This window comes from Priapulus caudatus, unplaced genomic scaffold (assembly GCF_000485595.1).
Source record: "Priapulus caudatus unplaced genomic scaffold, Priapulus_caudatus-5.0.1 Scaffold183, whole genome shotgun sequence".
Taxonomy (NCBI): Eukaryota; Metazoa; Priapulida; class Priapulimorpha; order Priapulimorphida; family Priapulidae; genus Priapulus; species Priapulus caudatus.
In genome coordinates, this window is record NW_014577244.1 from 379,389 (window position 1) to 401,286 (window position 21,898).

General features: G+C 44.4%; 2 protein-coding genes across 2 annotated transcripts in view; both read right to left on the reverse strand.

Moving 5' to 3' along the window:
• Positions 1-17,148, reverse strand: part of LOC106806859 — a 39,002-nt gene extending 21,854 nt beyond the window's left edge. The window contains exons 1-3 of the mRNA XM_014808994.1: positions 16,908-17,148; positions 16,014-16,171; positions 14,598-14,701 (exon numbers count right to left, since the gene is read on the reverse strand). Coding sequence (XP_014664480.1) covers positions 14,598-14,701; positions 16,014-16,171; positions 16,908-16,991 — 346 coding nt within the window. The 5' untranslated portion in view covers positions 16,992-17,148. The remainder of the gene's footprint in view (positions 1-14,597; positions 14,702-16,013; positions 16,172-16,907) is intronic.
• A 13-nt stretch (positions 17,149-17,161) lies between these two features.
• On the reverse strand, positions 17,162-19,421 carry LOC106806860. Its single transcript, XM_014808995.1, has 3 exons — positions 18,980-19,421; positions 17,218-17,574; positions 17,162-17,165 (listed from the first exon to the last, which is right to left on the reverse strand). Exons 1-3 carry the CDS (start codon positions 19,045-19,047, stop codon positions 17,162-17,164), a joined length of 429 nt encoding a protein of 142 aa, XP_014664481.1. The 5' UTR covers positions 19,048-19,421.
• Positions 19,422-21,898: the final 2,477 nt, after the last annotated feature.

The window sequence follows — 21,898 nt, forward strand, 5'->3', positions numbered from 1 at the left end:
GGTACCGGTTCCCGGTTATACCCGGGAACGTTGTACCCCTTGGTAACTATGATAATATGCGGGGACCGTTATAACCATCGGGGCCTACTCCCAGCTAAACCGAGTTTAGGGGAGGTCGCCCTAGTTTACCGCCTTTACGCTACTCCCTAACCGAATAACCCTAGACCCTAACCCTAACCCTACGCCGTAACCCTTACCCCTGAAACCCCTTAAACCATTTATCCTGAACCATATCAGCGGAGAATAGTTTTACCCAGGGTACGTTCGTGATACCGGACGTACCCGGGGTTACGTTGCGCAGTACCCCTGGGGGGACATTACGCGGAATGGCCCGGCTATGAGCACTTACTATCAGCCATAACTATTGGAAATATACAAATTTGGTAAGTTAATAAACCGGGTCATACAATGGTACATTTCTTCATTGAAAGGGACGATTTACAAACTCATTATGGCCTTAATTTTCAACCGAATTCTTTATGTCGGAGAAAGCATACTTCCTTTCTGGCCTCGAATGTTTTAACCTTTTCAGTAAGAATTTTCGTAAACGACTATATATTAAATTACTATGATAATTAATATTACCATAATAACTTAAAACTAGGAATAACCAGAATTGGTCCTTTAACTTTGGCTGTTGGTAAAGAGGAGTTTTCCCAAGGCTTCCAATTTTGCGGTATAAGGTAAACGGGAAGGTTGTTTCCACTGCTTCCCACCCCTCGGGTTTAAAAAATAGACCAATCTCAACCTTCCCCTTGGTATTGAAACTATGGGACTTTCTTGGACGTTAAACATGGAAAACCTTCTGGTAATCATATAGCAGTAACTGTGGGCGCGGAGGATTATGTTAATATTTTTGAAAAACCCCTATGTTGAGTTATTTGGAACCTTACAGTTGCATTACCCTGATCTTCTACAGGAACCCAATTTTGACAGCCCTTTGGAACTCTCTGCCCTATGTGTTGCTCTAGGAGAGGTGGAGGAACCAGCATCGTTAATGGCTGTATTTTGACATCACTCTTGCAGGCTTAGGCCTTGTTTGCGCGGTTGTTGAAAGACTGCTGTACCATATTACGGTGGTGCTTGCATAAGGTTCAAAATGAACATTGAATTCGGGCAAAATAGTAATCCGTTTAACATGCCGGTGGTTTAGAATACTTTAAGCTTTTCTTGGGGAAAAGAAATATTTTCGAATCCTTATGTTAACCGGTTTTCTACAACCTTTTAATTTTTTCCCCGTTCCTCACCACTTCATGGAGTCTTTCCCAAGTCTGATTTCCATAGGATACTTAACTCTATTCTTTTTATGTGCAATTCGCCACGGCCATTGACATCTGATTGTGCAGTTTTGGATTATTCCCTAGGGGTGCTGAGGTTTGTGTTTTTGAGTTTCAAAAAAAATAATACTTTCTGTTTTTCCAAAGAATGCCAATTAAGGATGAAATTATTTTATAATTGGGGAACATGGAAAGGCCATTTTATTAATGGAATCGCAAATGGTCTTTACTTTAACTCTTCCTGGGTATATGCCTGTACCTCTGTCATGGGAAAACTACACAAATTAAAGGCCGAATCGGGTTTCAGGGCATATGAATAAAAGCTTGAAGTTTAAAACCTGCCTTTGCATGGTCATTAACATAAATTCAAATAAACAGAGGGAGACTCCCAAAATCGGAAAGGCCTTGTGGTACTCTTAAATTGGGGCAATCAGGGGGGCTCGCAAATCCAGGGGAGGGACAGGGGGGACAATGGGGTGCCCCCCACAAAATTTTCAGGGGAGGGGGGAAACAAATCATATCAAAAATGTCCCCCCCCACGCGATTTTTTGGGGAATCACCATGATTTTGTTGTGTAAGGGTGTGTGGTGTGTTGTGGTTGTGTGTGTGGGTGTGTGGTGGTGTTGTGTGTTGTGTTGTTGGTGTGGGTGTGGGTGTGTTGTGGTGTGTGTGGTGTGTGTTTGTTGAAGGTGAGGAGACCCTTTTTTATGTGTGTTGTGATTGGGCGTCCAACCGATTGGGCTTCTTTCCCTTTTTTTTTTGGGGCCAGGCTTTTATTTTATTCAAAGTGGGGATTTGACTTTGAGGAGCATAATAATGATCATGCACAACTTAAGAAAAATGTTGGGTCTTTGATAAATGGTTAGTACCGGTTTCTTTTTTTACAACGGTTTTTTGTGTTCTTGTTCTTATATTAAATAAATTTCGGATTGCAGGGAAATCATTCAAAGGAGAAAGTATGGTGTTATGAAAGTTTAGGGAGATATCACTCACATAGACCACTGATTCAGGATTACAAGGCTGGGAAATACGAGGGTATTTGCCACGCGCGCAGAACGGGCAGGGACAGCCTGAGTAAACTGGAGGGCATCGGTTTTAAATACATGTTAATTTTCATTGGCAAAATTGATGACTAGTATATACAGCATATATGATATTGGGACTGGACAACAAATTAAATTAACGGGAGACCAATTTATCTTTTGTTTGATCAGCCTCAACACCAAATCATTGAGTTTTTTCTTGCTCTTTTTGTTTTTCTTGATTTGTATGGGGACTGCATTGGGGGGACACCTTGGTTCGGAATCTTTATTCACAAAACTCAAAATGGCATGTGTGTTGTGTGTTGGTGTGGTGTGTGTGTGGTGTGTGTGTGTGTGTGTGTGTTGTGGTGTGTGTGTGTGTCTTGGTGTGCAGGGGGAGCGTGTACAGGGGGGGTGGGGGGGGTCCAAGAGGTTTCCAGGAACCCCCCCCTTGCTTTCGCGGCCAGGGAGAAGAACGGGCATCTTTGAGGGGGTTCTAATTTTTCAAAAATCGTTTCTGGGGGAAGAGCCCCCCCCTCCCGCGGTGGCTTCCCGCTTAATCGGGTTGTTCCCCCACATCCTCAAAAATTGATTTTGGGCGGCGCCTTGCATGGCAAATAAGAGTGCTTATTAGCAGGAAAGGTTACCTTCCTACATCAGTTATTTGGGCTTCCTACAGATAGGATTAAATGGCAGCCGAAACCATTTCACATAGTCTAATGAATCCATTCGAATTGAGGTTTTTAGGCTTGGCTTAGTAGAATTTTTATTGGTCAAACGTATCAAAAGCTTTTTGTGGAGAGATCTAATTAAAAAACCATAAACGCACATTTGCAAGGTAGAGTTTTTTTCCCTTTGTTCCGGACTCATTACGAATAAATATCAGTCTAGATGATTAATACTTGTGGTCGTTGAGAAATTTTGATCTAAAGCCAGATTGGAACTCCGGTACAGGTGAAAGGAATTTTTCGATTAAATATTTCTCTACCGTTTGGGTTATTGAGACTATTTCGCTTCCAAAACTTTTGGGAAACCATTGGGGGGGGGGAACACTAAAAAATTGGGAACACAGGGGGGGGGCTATAGGTTTTTTGCCGGGTTTCTTGTTGGTTTTGCTTTTTTCTGTTTCCATTTGGTATTCGGGAATAACCCCTTGTTGCTTCATTTTGGTCTTTCAGGGGATTTTTTTTCCTTGGGATTGAATTGAATTGTTTGGGGATTAACCATGTGGGGTTAGGGAGCCTTTTGAGGGCAAATAACGGTTTGGGATCCCAATCTTTTATTTAAAATTTTTTTTTGGCGGGGATAATATTTAAAAAAACCCCAATGGGCTTTAAACCCTGTATTAATTGGCTTTTTTTCAGGGGGCCAAGCCCCCGTACAGGTACCTTTCTTCCTCTTTCCCCAACCGTTTGGGTTTAAAGTAAGAATTGGGGGAATTTTTTTCTTTTACTTTAAAACCCCCGCCATTTTTTTGGTCCCTACCATAAGGATTATATTTAACAAACAATTTGGTTGTTATTATTTTCTTTTTTTATGGCCTATTTAAAATAGGATCTTTTCCAACCGGTCGGGTCAAACTTGGAAACTTTTCAATTTTACCGAGACCAGAGCACTCCGGGGAGGCCAACAAGAACCTTCCGCCCCAAGGGCAAAAAGGGGCTGGGGGATTTCATTTTTTTTTCCCCAAATTTTGTTTAAATTTTTTATAAGATTTATTAATTAAATTAAAGTGGGATATTTAAATTTAAAAATTAATTATTGGGGATCCGGGATTAAGGGGGTGCGAAGCGTGGGGGCAGGGTGGGGAGGGGGGAACTGTTGGGGGTTTTGTGCCCTTTTAGGCCTTTTGTTGGGTTTGCCGTGTTTTTTGGTAGGGTCTACCCAGAGGCCGGGGCGAAAAGTTGAAAACTGGGAACGTTGCATTTGGTTAAACCAAACCCCAAACCAAAAAAAAACCCCAACCCAAATTAGCCTAGGTGAGTATCGTTAACAATAGCAAAAAACACGAGACAAGGGACAAAAAGTTTCGAGTTCACTTCCGCTGTTAGATGTTACAACACACGCAACACAGGCTAAGGAAGGGCACACCCGCACAGTCCATGCCCCCAAGCAGCGCGGCACAAGCCCGGGGCAAAAGTAAGGTAAGGCAAACCACCACACACTTGGAAAACGCACACACCGCCCCGGTTTAAAAAACCAATTTAACCCCCCCCGGGGCCCAAAGGGGGCCCCTTGGCAGAGTAATTTGAAACACGATCCCCCACCTGGCCCTTAATTTTTTTTTCCTTTCCAAAATTTCCCTTTTGGGCCGGAGTGTTTGGTTAAAACAATTTTGTTATATTGGTTTAACAAATAATATTTATTGGAAACAGGGGGGGAAAAACGTTTTACAGTTGGGAAAACCCAAGTATTCGGGGGGATTAGGCGGGAGACCTCCATTTTCTTTCTGATAAATATTGATTTGGGGGTGGGATTTTTTGCAAAATAAAAACCTTTTCCAGGGTTTTCCCCAGGTTTGGGACGGGGGAGGTCAGGTGGGGGGGCCCTAGGGGGGGATGAATGAGGATTTGTGGGAAAACAGAAGGTGTGGGCAGTTTTTGGGCGAAAATCCGGGGGGGGCATTGTTTTTTTTGGCTGCGTTATTTTAAAACTCCTTTTTTTCTGTTTTTCCAATTTTTTTTTCCCCCCACCCCCGCATTAACATTATATTTAATATAATTATGGATATTTTTTTTCTTTGGGTTGGCTTTTTAACACTTTTAGAAGGAAGCTAGGCTGGGTTCGGGGGGGTTTCCCCCCACACTGTAAAACAGGAGGGGGGAAAATGTTATTTGGATAAGGGGGTAAAAAACAGGGCTAGGGACGGGGGGGGGGACCCTATTTATATAGTTAAACATAATTACTATGGGTAAACAAAATTTCAATATTATATATTAATATATATATATATATATTAACATGTTAACCCCCCTATAATTTTCTTCTTGGAAAACGGGGGGGACAACCGGAATTTAGTTTTTTTTAATGTGGGTTTTCACCCCAACCATTTCAGGTGATCATGCTTTGCAGTGACGGGCAAAGAAGAAGAAGCAAACCCAAACCCGTTTTGGGTTTGGGGGGGGTTTTTTTTTTATTTAAATTTCTTATATTGTCATATTTTATATATAATTTGCTTCTTTGGGTTCATTTCATTATTTTCTTTAATGAACATTTGCGCCGTTTGTTGAGCGTATGTCTGAACGGGGTTTTCCGCGCGCTGTTTCGTTATTGATTCTGATGGCATTAGGCTTACCCCCCACAATAATTTTTAAATTAAAATGGCCCAATTAATTTCTTGAGAGAAAAGGAGAGATGGCCCCACGGGGCCCCAAAAAGTTTTCCAAACTACTTGATTTTCTTTATGGCCTTTTCGCCCAATAAAAAGATATGGTTGGGGCACCCCCCATGTTATTTATGTTTTTTTGCCCCCCTCGGGGGGGCTTCTTTCGTTCCATTATTGGGCCCACCATAGAGGGGAGCTCTGCACTAGCGCTCGTCAACTGAAACTGTATTGTTATTGTTATAAGTTTCTATGAATTTATTTTAATAATCTCCCTGTCTGGTTTAACTCACTGCCTAACCTGAATTCGAAGGGCTAGATTACCCTTTTTTTTCCCTGCCAGGCCGTGGCAACAGGGTGGTTCGCCGTCAGGGTGTATATTAGACATGTATAGTTCTAGGCGTGTTTTAAGAAAAGATCCACTCACTAGCCCTGACATGAGATCTCAAATCTAGATTATAGAATAAGAGCTTGGCGATTTGGGATAAAAAAAATAATATACCTTCACTGTGTGATAACTTAAAGTAAATCAAAGATACAACAGCTGGGCTCTGATGTAAACTATTAATTACTTACACTCAGTAATAATAAACAATGTACTTGAATTCAATTAAATATGGGCGTGTAGATGGGGGCCCGCTTAAATTTTTTTGGATTATCCTAAATCGGAGAAATTTTTCTTTATGTCGGGACCAACACAGTGGCCGAGCGGTTGGCGCAGCCCGGCGGGCACCCGGCCACACCCAAACCCCGGCACGGGGGGGGCCCAACGTTAACGCGAACCGGCACGCAACGGGGGCCGGGGGGCCAAACGGCCCAACCGGGGGGCCACACGGGCCAAACGCCCAACAACCAAACACACCACATAAAAAAAGTCGGTGATTACCACATTAGGGAAATAGGGGATAGGGGGGGATAAAGATAGATTAGATAGATTAGGGGAGTGGGATAGAATTGTAAGATAGTGAGATAGGATGAGTTAGAAGGTAAGGGTAGAAGGAGTAGGATAGGAGGATAAGAATGTTTAAAGATAGAGTAAGGAAATAGATTTGTTTTTTAAAAATTGGATGGCGGGGTGGGAGGAATGGGAATGGAATTAGATAGGATGTATAAGGATAAAGATTTAAATAGATAGCTCGATATGGATGGGACAGGGAACAAGAATAATAGGGTAAAAAATAGATTTTAGGTTAGGATAGGGGATTAGGGATAAGGGAATAAGAGTCAGGATAGGGGGTGGGAGTGAGAGGATGAGGATTAGATGTTAGATAAAGATAGGATAGGATGACAGGGATAGGGGAGATAGTGTAAAAGGATGAGATAGCATAGAGTGTTTGGTAGAGGGGGAAGGAGGTTGAGTGGAGATAGATAAGGAATGAAGGATGGGATAGAGGGGAATTTAGAGAGGAGATAAGGGATATAAAGCGGGGATAAGGGGAATAAGATTAGATGAGGGATAAGGGGTTAGATTAGGATAGATGTGGAATACCAAGGAAGGAGGCTGTATTAACTGAATGAGACATAATAGCGAGTGTATCAAGTGGTCGGCGGGCTTTGTTGGGAAAGGAATAATACGGGTTAGTGATTATGCAATGTGACTGATCCTAGAAGTAACGGCGGCAGCTGTGTTATTGGGGATTTAATTTGGAAGGAGCCGACTAAATAGTAGAGGGGACTATACACTATATAAGAGCAAAGTTGACGTGATTTGATGTGTTGAGTAAATCCAATAGAGGGTCAACTGGTCTGTTAGAATAGTTCTAAGGAAATGCTGCGATAATTAGAGAGGAATCCCTGTACGGAGATTACCCAATAAAATGATTGTTGGTTTTAGCAGGTTGGCGCAGAGACCGAGCTCTGGCCGACGGAAGAGCGCGATTTAAGCGTGTGGGGGGATACGACAATGGTTGACTGAATCACTCTAAGGATGGTGTTATTAGGATTGTCAGCACAAGAGAATTTTTAGCACGCTAAGGGATAAACATGGGGGCGGGGGCCGGTATCAGGGAGTTTTGTTACTGCAATGCTTATCAATACAGATGATTGTGAGCTGAAAAATAATGAGAGCGCGGGGCGAGGACAGGTAGATAACAAGAAGATCTGATAACTTTGGTATAGTCTAGAACGCTAGTCCACTCAGATGGTGCATCGCCGAGTCCTCCCCACCCGGACTCGTGTTGAAAATATAGGGTAGCATGAACGGGTGAGTTTTAACGTCCAAAGTATAGTCCGCTGTTGACCGGAAGCTGGTTAAGGGCAGGGCTCATCCGGAGGTTTATTGGCGGATACGCTGTAGAGATCTTGGTTAGACCAAATAACGTCACGAGTTCACAATGAAAGAATTGTGTTTTACGGTTCTAAATTGGGCATCGACTGCTGGGGGGAAATAAGGCTGGGGGAACGTATGTCAATTTACGAGCGGATTCGGGAACAGTGAAAATAAATAAATACTTGGTGTAGTAATGAAATGATGACGTGACATTGTAGACGGAAGTCGGAATGTGTTTCGAAGTCGTATTCGTGTTGTGTATGGATAGATAGAGGATAGGGGATAAAGTAGTACTAGGGCAGTATTTGTAATATCAGACAAAGCATTTAATAAGCTGACGGGGTATTGGGCTTTATAGAGAGAGAATTAGATTGAAGGAGTATCTGTAAGGTATATTAAAGACAAACATAAGGATTAGGGGGATTTAGTAAAACATAAGGGGCGGGGGAATAGAATTAATGGGGGATTGACAATACGGGAATTCAGATATGGGGGGAATAGGATAGGATTAGGATGGGGATAGATAAGGATTAGATAAGGGGGGGAAATGTCGGTTTAGGCACGTTTTCTCATTCTTGATTGATATCTTTTTCAAATCAAACAATTGTTCTATTAAATTTCTAACTCTGGGGGTTGGGCCATACAGACGGGGGACGGACGCTCGCCACGGAACGATACATGACATTGATTCTCTACACAGGGCGCCGGCCAGCGCCCAAGCCTCTTTTTGCATTGCTGTAGCGTTCGTTCAGTTATGATCTGCTAAAGAAGAATCGTAGGAGAGTCGATGTGTTGATATGGTCCTAGACACTTAAGTAGAGATTAATCAATTTTGCTTTCGGCAATGTTAATCATCTTCTAAGGGCGCGTCTTTTTAGGTTGAGCGGTGTTTTTCCTCGTTCTATTCGTTTCGGTCTGTAACTTCTATCTCGTTTCTCCGTTGCCGGTTATTAATATATTACATATTAGGCCTACCGTAGTATCCAGCCTCGGTCAGCTGAAAAAAATGTCGCCGTTTTGCATTGGCGCCCGTTGACAATACGCATTACGATGATTTTCAATGCATTCGCTTTTTCGTTAGAGTCAGTTTGGCAATTTCCACGGAAACGTTTTTAAGGCCGTGGGTGGAGGAGGGACACGGAAGGGAAAGCATTAATATAATTAGAAGAGTGCAGTGGTACTAGTTGTGGTGCGGCGCGGAGTTGCGGCTCGCTTTTTTTGGGCCGCGCCCTTCTTCTAAAGCATGTTCCCCGCGGTTCCACGAGTCAGCTCTGCGTTGTGGGGGGCCCCCTTTTTTGTGGACGGTTCCCCAAAAGAATAGCACCGCAGCCTACTCGGGGGGGACGAAAAAACTTTTTGGGGGGGGTTCTTTTCCCAGGAGGGGGGAAACCCCCAGACCAAGAAAATCGAACGTAAATAACCTGTACCGACGAATAACTCACAAGAGATTGACCAAGATGGGCGGTGACAAAAAATGAATGAATTTTTGGGGGGGGGAAATAGATGGGTTGAATAAGGATTTTAGTTTAGAGTCTGATTGGTTGTTATAATGGATGTGGACTGCTGGGGGGGGATAAAGCGCTTGAGAAACTAAGGTAATACGGATGGGACACGATTACGTGCCCCGCCGGGGCCCCAGTTTCAGGGCTTTTTTCTTGTTTTTAGATTAATTCTTGATAAGGAAGCCCGCTGGGGTGACGAAATAGCCACTGATCTAGCCAAGACGTTGATTACCAAAAAACATGGTTTCGCCCGAGATCGGTCGGGGGGACTTGGCGAAACGGCCGGGGTTTTTTATTGGAAAAGGAGCTCAGTTTCTACGGGCCTTCGGCAACAACCTCAATACGACTATAAACGTTTGGCTTCGCTGCCAGCCGGCAGTTAACGATCGATAAAACCGTACGGTGGGGGGTGTGCCCCGTTTATTTTTGAAAGGGGGCAAAGGGCACTCGGGGGCCCCATTGTATTTTGTTTTGGTGTAAAAACAAGCCCGGGTAAAGGGAAAGAGGTTTAATTAAATTACCACCACGGGGCTATAGCGAGGGGGAAAAACCAATGCTGCTGGCGATGAGTTTTTAATTTATGAACCCCCTAATGTACGGGGCGGTCGAATGGTGGCAATACAATAGGACTCTTTGGGGTGAGCAATATTGCCGGGCATCCGACACATGACTACTGCGACTGTTCCGGGGGGTCGCACCAAAGTATCTCGCGGGGACACCCATTTTTGCGAGAATGCTGAAATGTCTTGTATTTTTAAACGCGTTTGTCTTTGTCCCAAGTTTTTTTAACAATAAAAAAACCAGGTCTATCCCCCGGAGATCGACATACGGCCGAGACATATTGTGTAAACTCGTTCATTTACTTGTTTACTAGCCCAACACACCTCTATTTATGTCTAAATAAAAAGTATCATTTGCATGAACGCGAAATGCGAATCAGTGGGGGAGGAGCTTGTGCTTTTGTGGTGCTTTTTTGTTTTATTGTTTAATTATTTCTAAAGGTATGAAATATTTTGGGGGTAGTTTGGGAGGGATTGAGGCGGGGCCTTCATGTGGCCTTTTCCTCAGTTAAGTAAGCCGATGGTCTAGGTTGTGAGAATAACAAATGTTAATGTCTGAACGCGCGCGCTCCTTAAAAAACTGGCTAAGGTCCAGTATAGTAGAACGATTGGTCGCACATAGATCACGTTGTTGGCCCATGTAGAAAAAAACCGAGAGAGAGATTCATACCCACACATGTGTAGAAGAGTGGGATGAAGAGGAAGTTTGCGGCGGGGGCCTAGGGTTGTGTTAAAGGCTTTACGGGGGGGATACATTGGTAAACTTGGGGAAAGATTGTGCTTCACATTAACCTTTTTCTACTTTGTGTTTAAAGAGACACTCAGGGTGTGATTAAGGCTTTTTATGTGGGTGGGGGGAGGGGACTTGTATATCACATAAAAAACCTGCGGGGGTGGGGGAGAGAAATCCAAATGCTCTATGGAGTTTCGGCAGGGGTGGTGGAAACACATACCTTTTCGGCGGCCTCCGGTTCTCGGCGCGCGCGGACGCTGGGCGGGCGGATTTGAGACCCAGCGAGAAGAGTGCCGATCTATAGATTGTCTCGCGCTCGCCGTTTTTCTCGCGTCGGTGGTCTTTAGTTAGGCAAATCTGTTCTGGTATCCTGGTTGGTGGGCATATTGGGGAATAGGAATAACTGTTAATAAGCCTAATCTAAATTCTAATAAGCGAACATGGAACCTGATAAAGGCAGGAATTAAGTGATTTAATGTTGGAGGTTCGAATTGCTACACGCTTTTCGGTCCAGTGGTGTACGGTGCTCATCCAAATTATAGTCTACGTCCGATGCAAAACGTCTTCAATGTTGATTGGATTGGTGACGTACAACGTCATGAGCTAGAAGAACCCCACCAGGCGAACGTCTGAATTTGGGTGGGGTGTGAGCGAGTTTACCCGGAATGTCTAGATCATAATTAATATAAATTAGGCGTAATAATCACAGCCGGCACGGAGGTCCCGAGAGAGAAACAGATAGTCGGAGAAAGGAGTATCGAGGGAGGAACGGGTCGTGGGGGGCAATAATTATTCGCGAAGGGTTATAGGTAGTGTTTCTATTATGAGAGCTGTCGGAGTGCTGGCTGTACCTCAGGCCCGGCAGGGGGCGGCGGGCGGCTACGAAGTTTATTGGTAGAACCTTTAGCGAAGTTTGGGGGTAGAGATGAGGGGGGTCAGATAATAACATAGAATAGTGTTCACGGTTATATACTCTTAGTCCCCCGCCGGGGGGGGTAAATGAAATATGAACCCTAGTATAAGTAGGAAACTTGTTGTAAATAAGGTGATCTACTTTGCCGGCTGTGGTGTTTGTATTTATTATATATGGGTTTAACCAGTCTAGGAAGAGTATATCTTCTTACGTTACCGAATAACTAAATTTGTTTCTCTCTCGTATCGTTGACGTCGATCAGTGTATGTGGACGCAGAGCTCTTGCGAGGGCACAAATCATGTAGCTAGGGGCGAGATTTAAGGTAGGCGAAGGGTTTAAACGCCACAGGCAAGAAGTGACACATACCCTAAGACACAAATAGATGTGGTAGTGAGAAGGCGAAAATACTTTTGGCCGATAGAAACCTTACTTTGACGGGAGGATCCGGCGTAGATCGCAGAGCGAAGAGGAAAAAAGCGACCCTAACGAAATATCAAAATACATTATATTAGTGAAGACAGAGGAACGAATTGTCGCCCTACTAGATTGTAATGCAACGAACCTGTTACAGGCTGCATGCGATGCCAGAGGTGAATGTGCTCCGTGTTGGTTTAGCTTTTCGCTGCCAAAGGAATGTAGTGTAAATCAATAAAGATGAAAACAGTAGTAAAAAACCCGAGAAATACCAGCGCTCCTAGGGGTCCTGGGTTTGGAGACGCGAGTTAAACCGCAGGGCTCGAATTTAATGTGGACGGGGTATTTTGCCGTCGGTTGTTGTCATGCTGCCCATATCAATCGCGAACCGATCTGTTTTTGCTTGTCGCTGACTGCCCCTCAGAAAATCCAAAACCCCGTACCGACACGGCCAAGCCTCAGAAAACCTGCCTTGCCCGGATGGCGTATGTCTCGTCACAAGTTGATTCGGCGTCCGGGGGCTGCACTTGCTGGGCCTAGATTCTGTCAGTCGCGGGCACGCCCTGTTAGTTGCGATGGCGCTGTTGCGTCACTGTCATGTTAAGCGCGGATGCGAATTTTTTTTTCACAACACAGTTCGCCATGTTATTCGCGAACAGACACTTGACGTCACTTCCCCTTATTAGCAATACGTTATATATATACGTTATATACTATATATATATACGTTATATTAGCAATACGTCCGGTGAGACGCGCCGATGAAAACAAAGCTACTATTACGACCGGCGCGCGTGTATTTTTTTCCTAGGTCAATCAAGCACATAGGGCTCTAGCGAGCGCTGCCATTGGTTGATACAAATCACGTGCCTCAAACTCATGTTTTATGGTGCATTCACTGCATTGTGACCCTAACCCTAACCCTAACCCTAACCCTAACCCTAACCCTGATCCTAACCCTAACCCTAACCCTAACCCTGATCCTAACCCTAACCCTAACCCTAACCCTAACTCTAACCCTCACCCAAATCCTATTTAAAAATATATATAAAAAATTTAATTTTTAATTGTTGTAAAAATTAATTGTTGTCATTAAAATGTTGTAAATAAATCATGTAAATATTTGCGTTAATCGGGGAAAAAATGTTAAACGAATAAAGATAGGAAAATACAGAAAACAGGAAAATAATTAGAAAACGGATGGGATTCGATCCACAACCCTTCCATACTTGACGCTGGATCTCTAACCGCTACTCTATCGAGTCATATATGAATTTACAATTTTGAATGTGCTATTTATGCTCAGGAGCCAGAGCGAGAGCGCCATCTGTCGCGGAGTTTGCGCATAAACATGGCGAACTGTGTTGTGAAAAAAAAATTCGCGGGGTGGCGGCGGTGAGTGGAAGCAGGGGGGGGGGAATTACGACCGCAGCGCCACTGCTGATTTACGGCGTGACCTGGCGTGTGACCTGGCGCTGCAGGGGCGCTCGCAACGCCTACGCAACAAGCTGTTTCTTCGCGAACTTTCCGTTTCGCGACGGGGCAACGAACGGAAGCGTGACCGTACACGGTAACGTATATACGTTGTCCCGGTGGAAATTACGCTGCGCAGGTTCCTGTTTTTTCTCTCCATTGCATCAAATTAGAAAGGGACAAGTATGTAGTAATGACAGTGATATTACTTCACTTCACGCAATATGTGAGAACACAAAAACAATATATTTTTATGCAGGCATAAGCCAGTCCGGCATGTCCAGACACTCATCGGCTATTGCGCTGACCGCACACTCGGTCGGTTCCCGTGTCATCTATTTACCGACGGCTCCGTGGAAAGTGAGGAAAAATGTAAAGAAAACTTGCGGATGTTCAAAGAACGGCAACGATCTTTGACTGACGTGATCAGAGACGCTTTACAGTTTGTAAATTATCATCATTCGATAATAACTACATATATTTGAAGCTTTTAACCACGATCGTACCGCTCGCTGTACGATATTATATGCGCGCGCGGTGTACGTGTCTTGCCTTTAGCAACGATATCAATGAACCAGCTATTAGTTAAACGTAAGGCCGCCGCGTGTCCTTGGCTGCGTATGCAAGCGATACGCATGCGACGCATGTAACGTCGCTCGTAACTTTTATTTTCTATAGAGGATACTCAGGAGCGATATCACGCGCGCAGAACATTTCGTTTTTTTTTTTATCATCCCTCGCGGCGGTATAATATGCTGTTGAACTGTATAGCGGCTCGCCCTAACAACGAAGCGAATGACAGCCTATATAGGTCTACATCTTTGCCGAGGTTCTATTTAACTGTCGTAGGTTATAGGGCTGTCAGCCCGATGGGCATAATATCGTATCTTATTGGCGATAATATATAACCATACTAAACAAAATAACAAAAAATCAATCGATCGTCCGAAATGGTTAATGCGAAGGCAGGTTTGATGACATCAGCATCGCTTTCTCTCTCATACATTAGCAAGTATATACAGACTAAGTAAGAATCTCAGTATACTCTGATAGATGACGTAATGCAAGTCAGAGAGGCTGACGTCAGTTAGATAACGTAACGAGATGTCACCTGCTGTCACTGCAAGATTCAACGGATGATCCTGGGCGCTGCAGTGCGACTGGTAGATCTGCTTCTGTTGGCTCGTTCGCAAGTGATCGATGATGCTAGCTAATCTGTGAAATAGTCGCAAAACCCATCCTGATACTGCATCGAACCAGCGCGTGTTTGTTTGCCATTTCGTGTCCGTATATGAACTCGAATGTAGGCCTACTCAAAATATTTACGTCCTGCTGGGAAAAATAAAAATGGCGGCGGATGGAATGTAATTATTCAACCCCCTGTCGTTAAAATTTGATATCATAGTACTAGTACAACACTATGCAAATATTCAATCTTTGTTCGATATCTGATGATAAAACCGCATAAATCTATATAGATCTGTGTGGTGACGTGTAGCACTAGACACTGAATTCGCCGATCGTTGTATTGAAACAGCGGGTTTGTTAAAAAAAAATAGTCATTATTTAACGATACTTTTATCGAACACGAACGTCAATTATTTCTACCTAATTTCTACAGCTGCAAAAGGTATTACATGATACTGTGTGAATTGCTGGTTTTTTTGGATTGCTGATTGCAAAATCTCGTATTTATATAAATTAAAAATTCTGCATGTGTCGCAACATAGCATTAACGGTCTGCAGTCACGCATAAATTTTTACGCTTATTGAGTTTTCAGGTTAATGTTTCATTGACTGAACATATTTTTTAGACCCCCCCCCACCCACACACACATGCACGTACGCACGCACGCACGAACGCACGCGCACACATATGTAGCACAGTTTAGTAGAGTTGGGCTGCATAAAGTTAATATTGAGTACACGTGACTCACTAAATAAGATAAAATTCCAAAAATTCAATGCAAAATGCAAAAATGCAAAAATTCCAGCGCAGGGCGACAGGTCCATTGTTAACGAGGCAGCTAGCAGTGGAAGACTAGCTCCCCTAGTATTATTTCTCCCAAGATCTCACCTAGTAGTATTATACGTGTGTGTGTGTAAATAGTCGTGTTTCATGTACATGATCGTTCATCGTGTGTATAGCAGTACCGTGCTTATGGCGCACACAGCTGTAAATCTGAAATCTAAGCATCTCTGCACGCCGCGTGACGTACCTGTCAACATGTTCTGCTTGCATCTATGATAAGTACGACATACGCATATATATACGCTCTACTACGACACTATTTGTCATAGGAAGATTCGTCCTATGACAAATATTGGCGAGTCCACTTTGTTTCGCTTTAAAGCTGAAATTCACTGCTTGCGTTCATAATAGCGCTCCTAAACTCATATGATGCGCACAGCACATACAACAATATTTGTCATAGGAAGAATCTTCCAATGACAAATAGTGTCATACGAGAGCGTATATATATGCGTACGTCGTATTTGTCATAGATGCTAGCAGAACAGGACGTACCTGTGGCTGCCGATGGTTGGCGGGGCGGTGCAGTGCTTCAGGCGACCAGCTTCAGGCACCGTGAGCGCCTCCTCGCCGCATCTCATCATTGTCTGATCCCCTTCACGTGGCTCTGACTGCGCCTGGGCAGCTCTCTTCTCCGCCAGCCTTCCCCTGTTCTGTGAACAACGATTCCGACATGTTAACCGCGTTTTTCGAAGCTCGCGTAGGTATTACTCAGAAGCCATATATATGTTTGTGAGCCTGGGAGCTAGTAAACACGTTGTTGGGTGAATGTTCAGTAAGGCGGACGCAGAATGAGTTGAATGCGCGGGGGCGTAAACAAACGTGTGTGATCAAATTAATTCCATGTATTAGCTAGCTCTAGTAAACAACAAGCAGACGACTCATGCGCAGCAAGCAGCGACTGTAGCGCTCCATGCTTGCTACCTCCGTAACGCCCTCGGCAACAGCGGATGACGGTATATAGATGGCGGCACATGCTAGATGCCGTGTCGTGCAAACCAGACACATTATCTAGCAAGAGCTAATAAATACCTAAGGTATTATTAGCTATTATATATATATATATATATATATATATATATATATCGCCACTAGTTAACACTAAACTCTTTAAGTTAACTAAACTATTAATGTTACGACCGTTTACCCGCGCAACAAAACCACGTGTCATTATGCCGCACAACGGAGGCATCGCATCTTCCGATCAACCTTTCGGATATCCTACACTTATATATAATAATAATATATATAATGTATAATAATTTATATAATTAAAATATTAATTTATATATATAATTAAAATATTAATTTATATATATAATTAAAATATTAATTTATATATATAATTATATAATAATATATAACGAACATATCTGTGTATATACGTACGACCGGCGAGCTCACTCGGCACCCCTCACAGTCGCACAGGGGCGGATGTGTCGACAGGATACCCTTTGCTAGCAGCAGCTTCATGCTCTTGCCATTGTGTCTGATAGAGCGCTTCCAGTCCTTGGCCGTCTCTCGTCCGCTCACGTACTGGAACTCGTTCGGTGTCAGCCACGAGCCGTTGAACTGAATGCAGGGGCCTTTACTGCCCTGGCAGAGCTTTGATAGGTAAAGCACAGCCTTGTTGCTGCCGCAATCTACCTCGAAACACATCTCGCCGTTGTAGTACGTCGGCTTGACAAGATCCTCGTACGAGGACCAGTCTATGTGGTTGGGATTGGACAGGCAGGAAGAGCCACTGCGCCGGGCGCGTCCGTCGACGCTGCCAGGCGGTGCCACGAGAGCAGCAGCTGGGGTTCTCTGAATGTCGCAGTGGGCCTCGCTTCTCAGTTGCAGGTACGGAAACGCAGCCGTCTCCGCGAAGTAGCGGTCGGGCAGGAACACATCTGACGTATTCCGGTAGCCGGGCGGCCGGCTTCCTGTACCATCGCTTCCGGTAGCTGGCAGGTGCTCTTCGTAAACAAGTCTGTCGCTATCATCGTTCTGATCAGAGATGGATGAAAGGTATTCAGACGACGAGGTGTCGTCCAAAGTCATCGCATCGGTCATTCTAAATTGTAATTGTCAGTGATCAATTTTGCATTCGTAACGGAGGTAGTTTTCATTTGATTAAAATTATTAAAATTAATTAAAATTAAATTAATCCGAAAATCAGGCATAATCAGGCAATCATTAATCCGCATAACACATGGAAATTATTGCATCTGGCCACTAACTAACACATCTCATGCTCACGTAAAAATATGTTCTGTATCACGCCTACATATTTACGAAAATACTCTTCTAGACAGTACAGTGCATGTATACGACGTAGGCCTACCACCGCTGAGAAGGTCTATGTCCCCCGGGGTATTGCCGGGACGTACCCTGGGTACGGTCCGGTATACCAGAACGTACCATGGTACTATCTAATATGCCGGACCGTACCTCGCCTACTCTACTAACGAGTCTAGGGAGTCGCCTACGCCTACTCCCTAACCGTAACCCTAATCCTAACCATATCAAATAGTGACCAGGGTACGTTTCGGTATACCGGACCGTACCCAGGGTACGTTCTGGTAGTACCCTGGGAGACATAGACCCTATGAGCCCTACCACCTGGTCAGTCTTCACGAAAACTTTTGTAAGCCACTGTGTTATGTAAAATGTACATGCCCGAATGACATTCTGCCCATATATTTTGCAGGAATATTTTTGGAATATCGAGTAAAGCCATATTCGTTTCTGGTGTTAACATTTCGTGATTTTAAATTAAAACCCCCTTCCTTTCATTATTTCATAAAAAAAACCTTTTACTAAAACCCAGTTTCATTATATTTCATGCATTTTTAAAGCAGGAGTCCGTTGGACAAGTGAGCTTGCAATGTTTACATGCCCGCCGAGATTTCTACACATCTCGGGCGTCGATTCGAAGACTGCCTGGCCATGGTCACGAATTCTTATATACTTATAAATTAACAGATTGTAGATTAATACGGAGTTAGAACATAGGTAGCCTATAGCTGTTTCTCATGAACTGTTTTTTCCGTAAACTATAAATATCAAAAACTGAGAATTAAAATTATGGTATAAAATAACTTTGCAAATAGTTGCATAATATTTGGATATAATGTTATATTTAGTAGTGGGATTTCAAGAAATGGCCGGGGGTCTGGGGGAGAGCCCCGCACTCGCCACTGTGATTTCACTTCGATAGTCGCCCGTCTGCACGCATTTTGGACTCAATACAGTAATAATTAATATAGTTATCGCATGCATGCACACATATCTAGAACCCATATTTTGCTCATGCGCCTATTCGGCGTGTTACCTCTTTCTTTTTTATATTGACGAAGGTCTTATATAAGGTTATAAGGGCTATCTTACAAGGTGACCCTGGAAAAACTGAACCCCGCAAAGTCTTCTCAAACCCCTGGAACTGTCCTCGAGTACCTACAACTACGAGTAAAACTTACTGTGGCGATGTTGAGGTTCCGATTGCGTGACGAACTTCTTTCTCTAGCGGTAAATCATCCATGGCCATCTATAGCCAAGATAGCTAAGCTTCACGTTCACTGTCACGTAGTGCAGCAATTAGCCTACTCAGCTATCTTCTTCTTCTTCACAATCGCTGGCAAAAATGAGCGACCGTACAGCGCGCGGCAGATCGAGGGAACGAAAAATACAATGCCCGTCACTATACGTCACAGTATAGCAGAAACAATGCGAACTCGCGCCTTTATCGCTTTCAACGTGCAGGGACTGTCGCACAATTGAAATTGTTCGTCGCTTGAACTCCGTCGTTTAGCTGTGATAACCGGATCGCTTTGTTTGCAAATTTTTCGTCACACGTCGAAGTTTGTGGTCAACGATATTAAAGGGCCCCCGCTTAGCAGCGCGTAATCGTGTATGAACCCGCGTCGCTACGGCTCGCAACTCAGACTGATGAGTACGGGTTGTCGACAACTGCGTCAGCAGGATGTGAGCGAGGGCACGCAGGGTCCGCGGACCGAGCTACGCGGACGGATGGGTAAGCATACGGGAACTTCCTCCGCGAGGGGAAATCGCGTTGGTCGAATCGCGGACGCGAGGAACTGAGATTGTTTTCCGCACTAGCGCTAGAGCTCCTCCCACTCGCCCCACCCCGTCTGATGCGCGCGACAGTCTTACTCTAGTGCGACTGTCTCGCGGAATCCTACGGAATGATAGGCTGATAGGCATACGGCGATCGACAGACAGACAGACAGACACAGAGGAAGAGAAAGAGAGAGAGAGAGAGAGAGAGAGAGAGAGAGAGAGAGAGAGAGAGAGAGAGAGAGAGAGAGAGAGAGAGAGAGAGAGAGAGAGAGAAAGAGAGAGAGAGAGAGAGAGGAGAGAGAGAGAGAGAGAGAGAGAGAGAGAGAGAGAGAGAGAGATACAGGCGGACAGATGCATAAAAAATAGAGAGAGAGGAGGAGAGAAAAATAGAAAGAGGGGAGGGGAGAGAGAGGGAGAGGGTGAGGGAGAAGGAACTGCAAAGGGGAGAATGAGAGAGAGAGACGGATGGAGATGGAGAGGGAGAATGAGAGGGGGGAGGAATATAGAGAGAGACAGAGAGAGAGAGAGAGAAAGAGGGAAAGAGAGGAAGGGGAAAAGAGAGAAAGAGCGAGAGCGGGCGGAAGGGAAAGAGAGCGAGAGCGGGCGGAAGGGAGAGAGAGCGAGAGAGATATGGAGAGATAGAGAAAGAGAGGAGGATAGGAGAGAGCGAGAGCGGGAGGAAGAGGGGGACAGAGAGAGACATTGGTGGACGGATGCATAAAGAAGGAGAGAGTGAGAAGGAGAGAAAGAGGGGAGGAGGAGAAAGAGAAGGGGGAGGAAGAGAAAGAGTAAGAGGTTGGGAGAGGGAGAGTGAGAAGGAGGAGCACAGAGAGGGAGAATGAGAGTGAGAGTGAGTGGAAGATAGGGAGAGAGAGGGAGAAGGAGAAGGAGGGAAACGAGAGAGAGGGAGAAAGAAAGGGAGAATGAGAGGTATGAAGTATAGAGAGAGAGAGAGAGAGAGAGAGAGAGCGCGAGAGATAGAAAGAGGGGGGGGAGGGACGGAGGGGGAGAGTGAAAGAGGGAGAAGAACAAGGGGTGCGCGTCATTAGAGGGACGGGAGAAGGTTACGTAAGCCGGATCGATGAAATTATATCACAATGCGAATCATCTTGGCTCCGTGATCATTACGCGGCGTGCCGCTCTCATAAGAGCTCATGGGTGCGTCGCCCGTAAGTGTGACGGGAGTGCACGCAGAGCGGCGATGACTCATTCACATGGGGATCCGCAACGGAACCACGACAGGATATCTCATCTCCATTTTCAACCAGCGCACGCGCCAACACATACGCAAATTCGCACGCACACACGTGCGCATTCGCCCCACCCCCCGTACGCCTAGACACGAGCGCGTATAAACATGAACGACCTCACACCCGCGCGCACAAACACATACACGCACCCGTATACACCGCGCGCATGCACGCTTACGAAGTCACGATGTCGCGAGTATGAGCAAGGTAATATATGTATATATATATGTATATATATATATATATATATATATATATATATATATATATATATATATATATATATATGTATATATACAGTGGCGTATTCATAAATTTATGAACAGGGGGCGAAATGTAGCCTGGCTGCCGCAGGCATGCAGGCCTGCGTGCCTACGGCGGTAGGGGGGTACGTCTAGGGGCATGCTCCCCCAGAAAATTTTGAAATATTTAAGCCATTTTCCTGCAATCTGAGGCATACTGTGGGCCATATTCTGATGTCTGATGACACTATCTCAACCCTAGACTCAACCCTACAATTTAGGACTTAAAACACATTTCATGACTTTTCAGAGAGCGTACACACCTGAGGTTAGGTTACTATAGTAATAACACATGTATTAAAACACAGGTAAGAATTGCAACACAAGATATAACTTGATAAGTCTATTAACATGTTTAATAGCACTAAAAAGGAAAACACACTTGATCATGTTGATGATTACTTCCGATTGGTACACAGGTCAGGGTGAGAAGTCAGTGTGACAATTAGGCCTACTAATAATTGCCACTGAGATGTTCAGGTCTTGATTGTGTGTTCTGGACCTTAAGCGTCCCCCATGGAGTTTGCCAATAGCAACCTTCGAGGCTTCCTTCTGATGAAGATGTTGACCACCTTATCCATTTACAAAGGGAGGTCCTTGTGGAGCAAACAGAAGCATGAGGGCGTTCAATTTAACGTTACCCCTGAACACCCACTGCTACTAAAAAGATTTTTTTTTTAAATTTGATTGCTTTTTTCTGGGCGTGCAAAAGGGGGGGTGGCGTACGGCGGTTCCGCCCTATGCTGGATACGCCACTGTATCTTAT

Excerpts from the sequence above, each read along its gene's own strand:
- LOC106806860 (XM_014808995.1), bottom strand. The coding sequence starts at position 19,047 with ATGGCCATGGATGATTTACCGCTAGAGAAAGAAGTTCGTCACGCAATC. Across the intron at positions 17,575-18,979 it reads GGAACCTCAACATCGCCACA|AATGACCGATGCGATGACTT; the intron begins GTAAGTTTTACT and ends ATTACAATTTAG.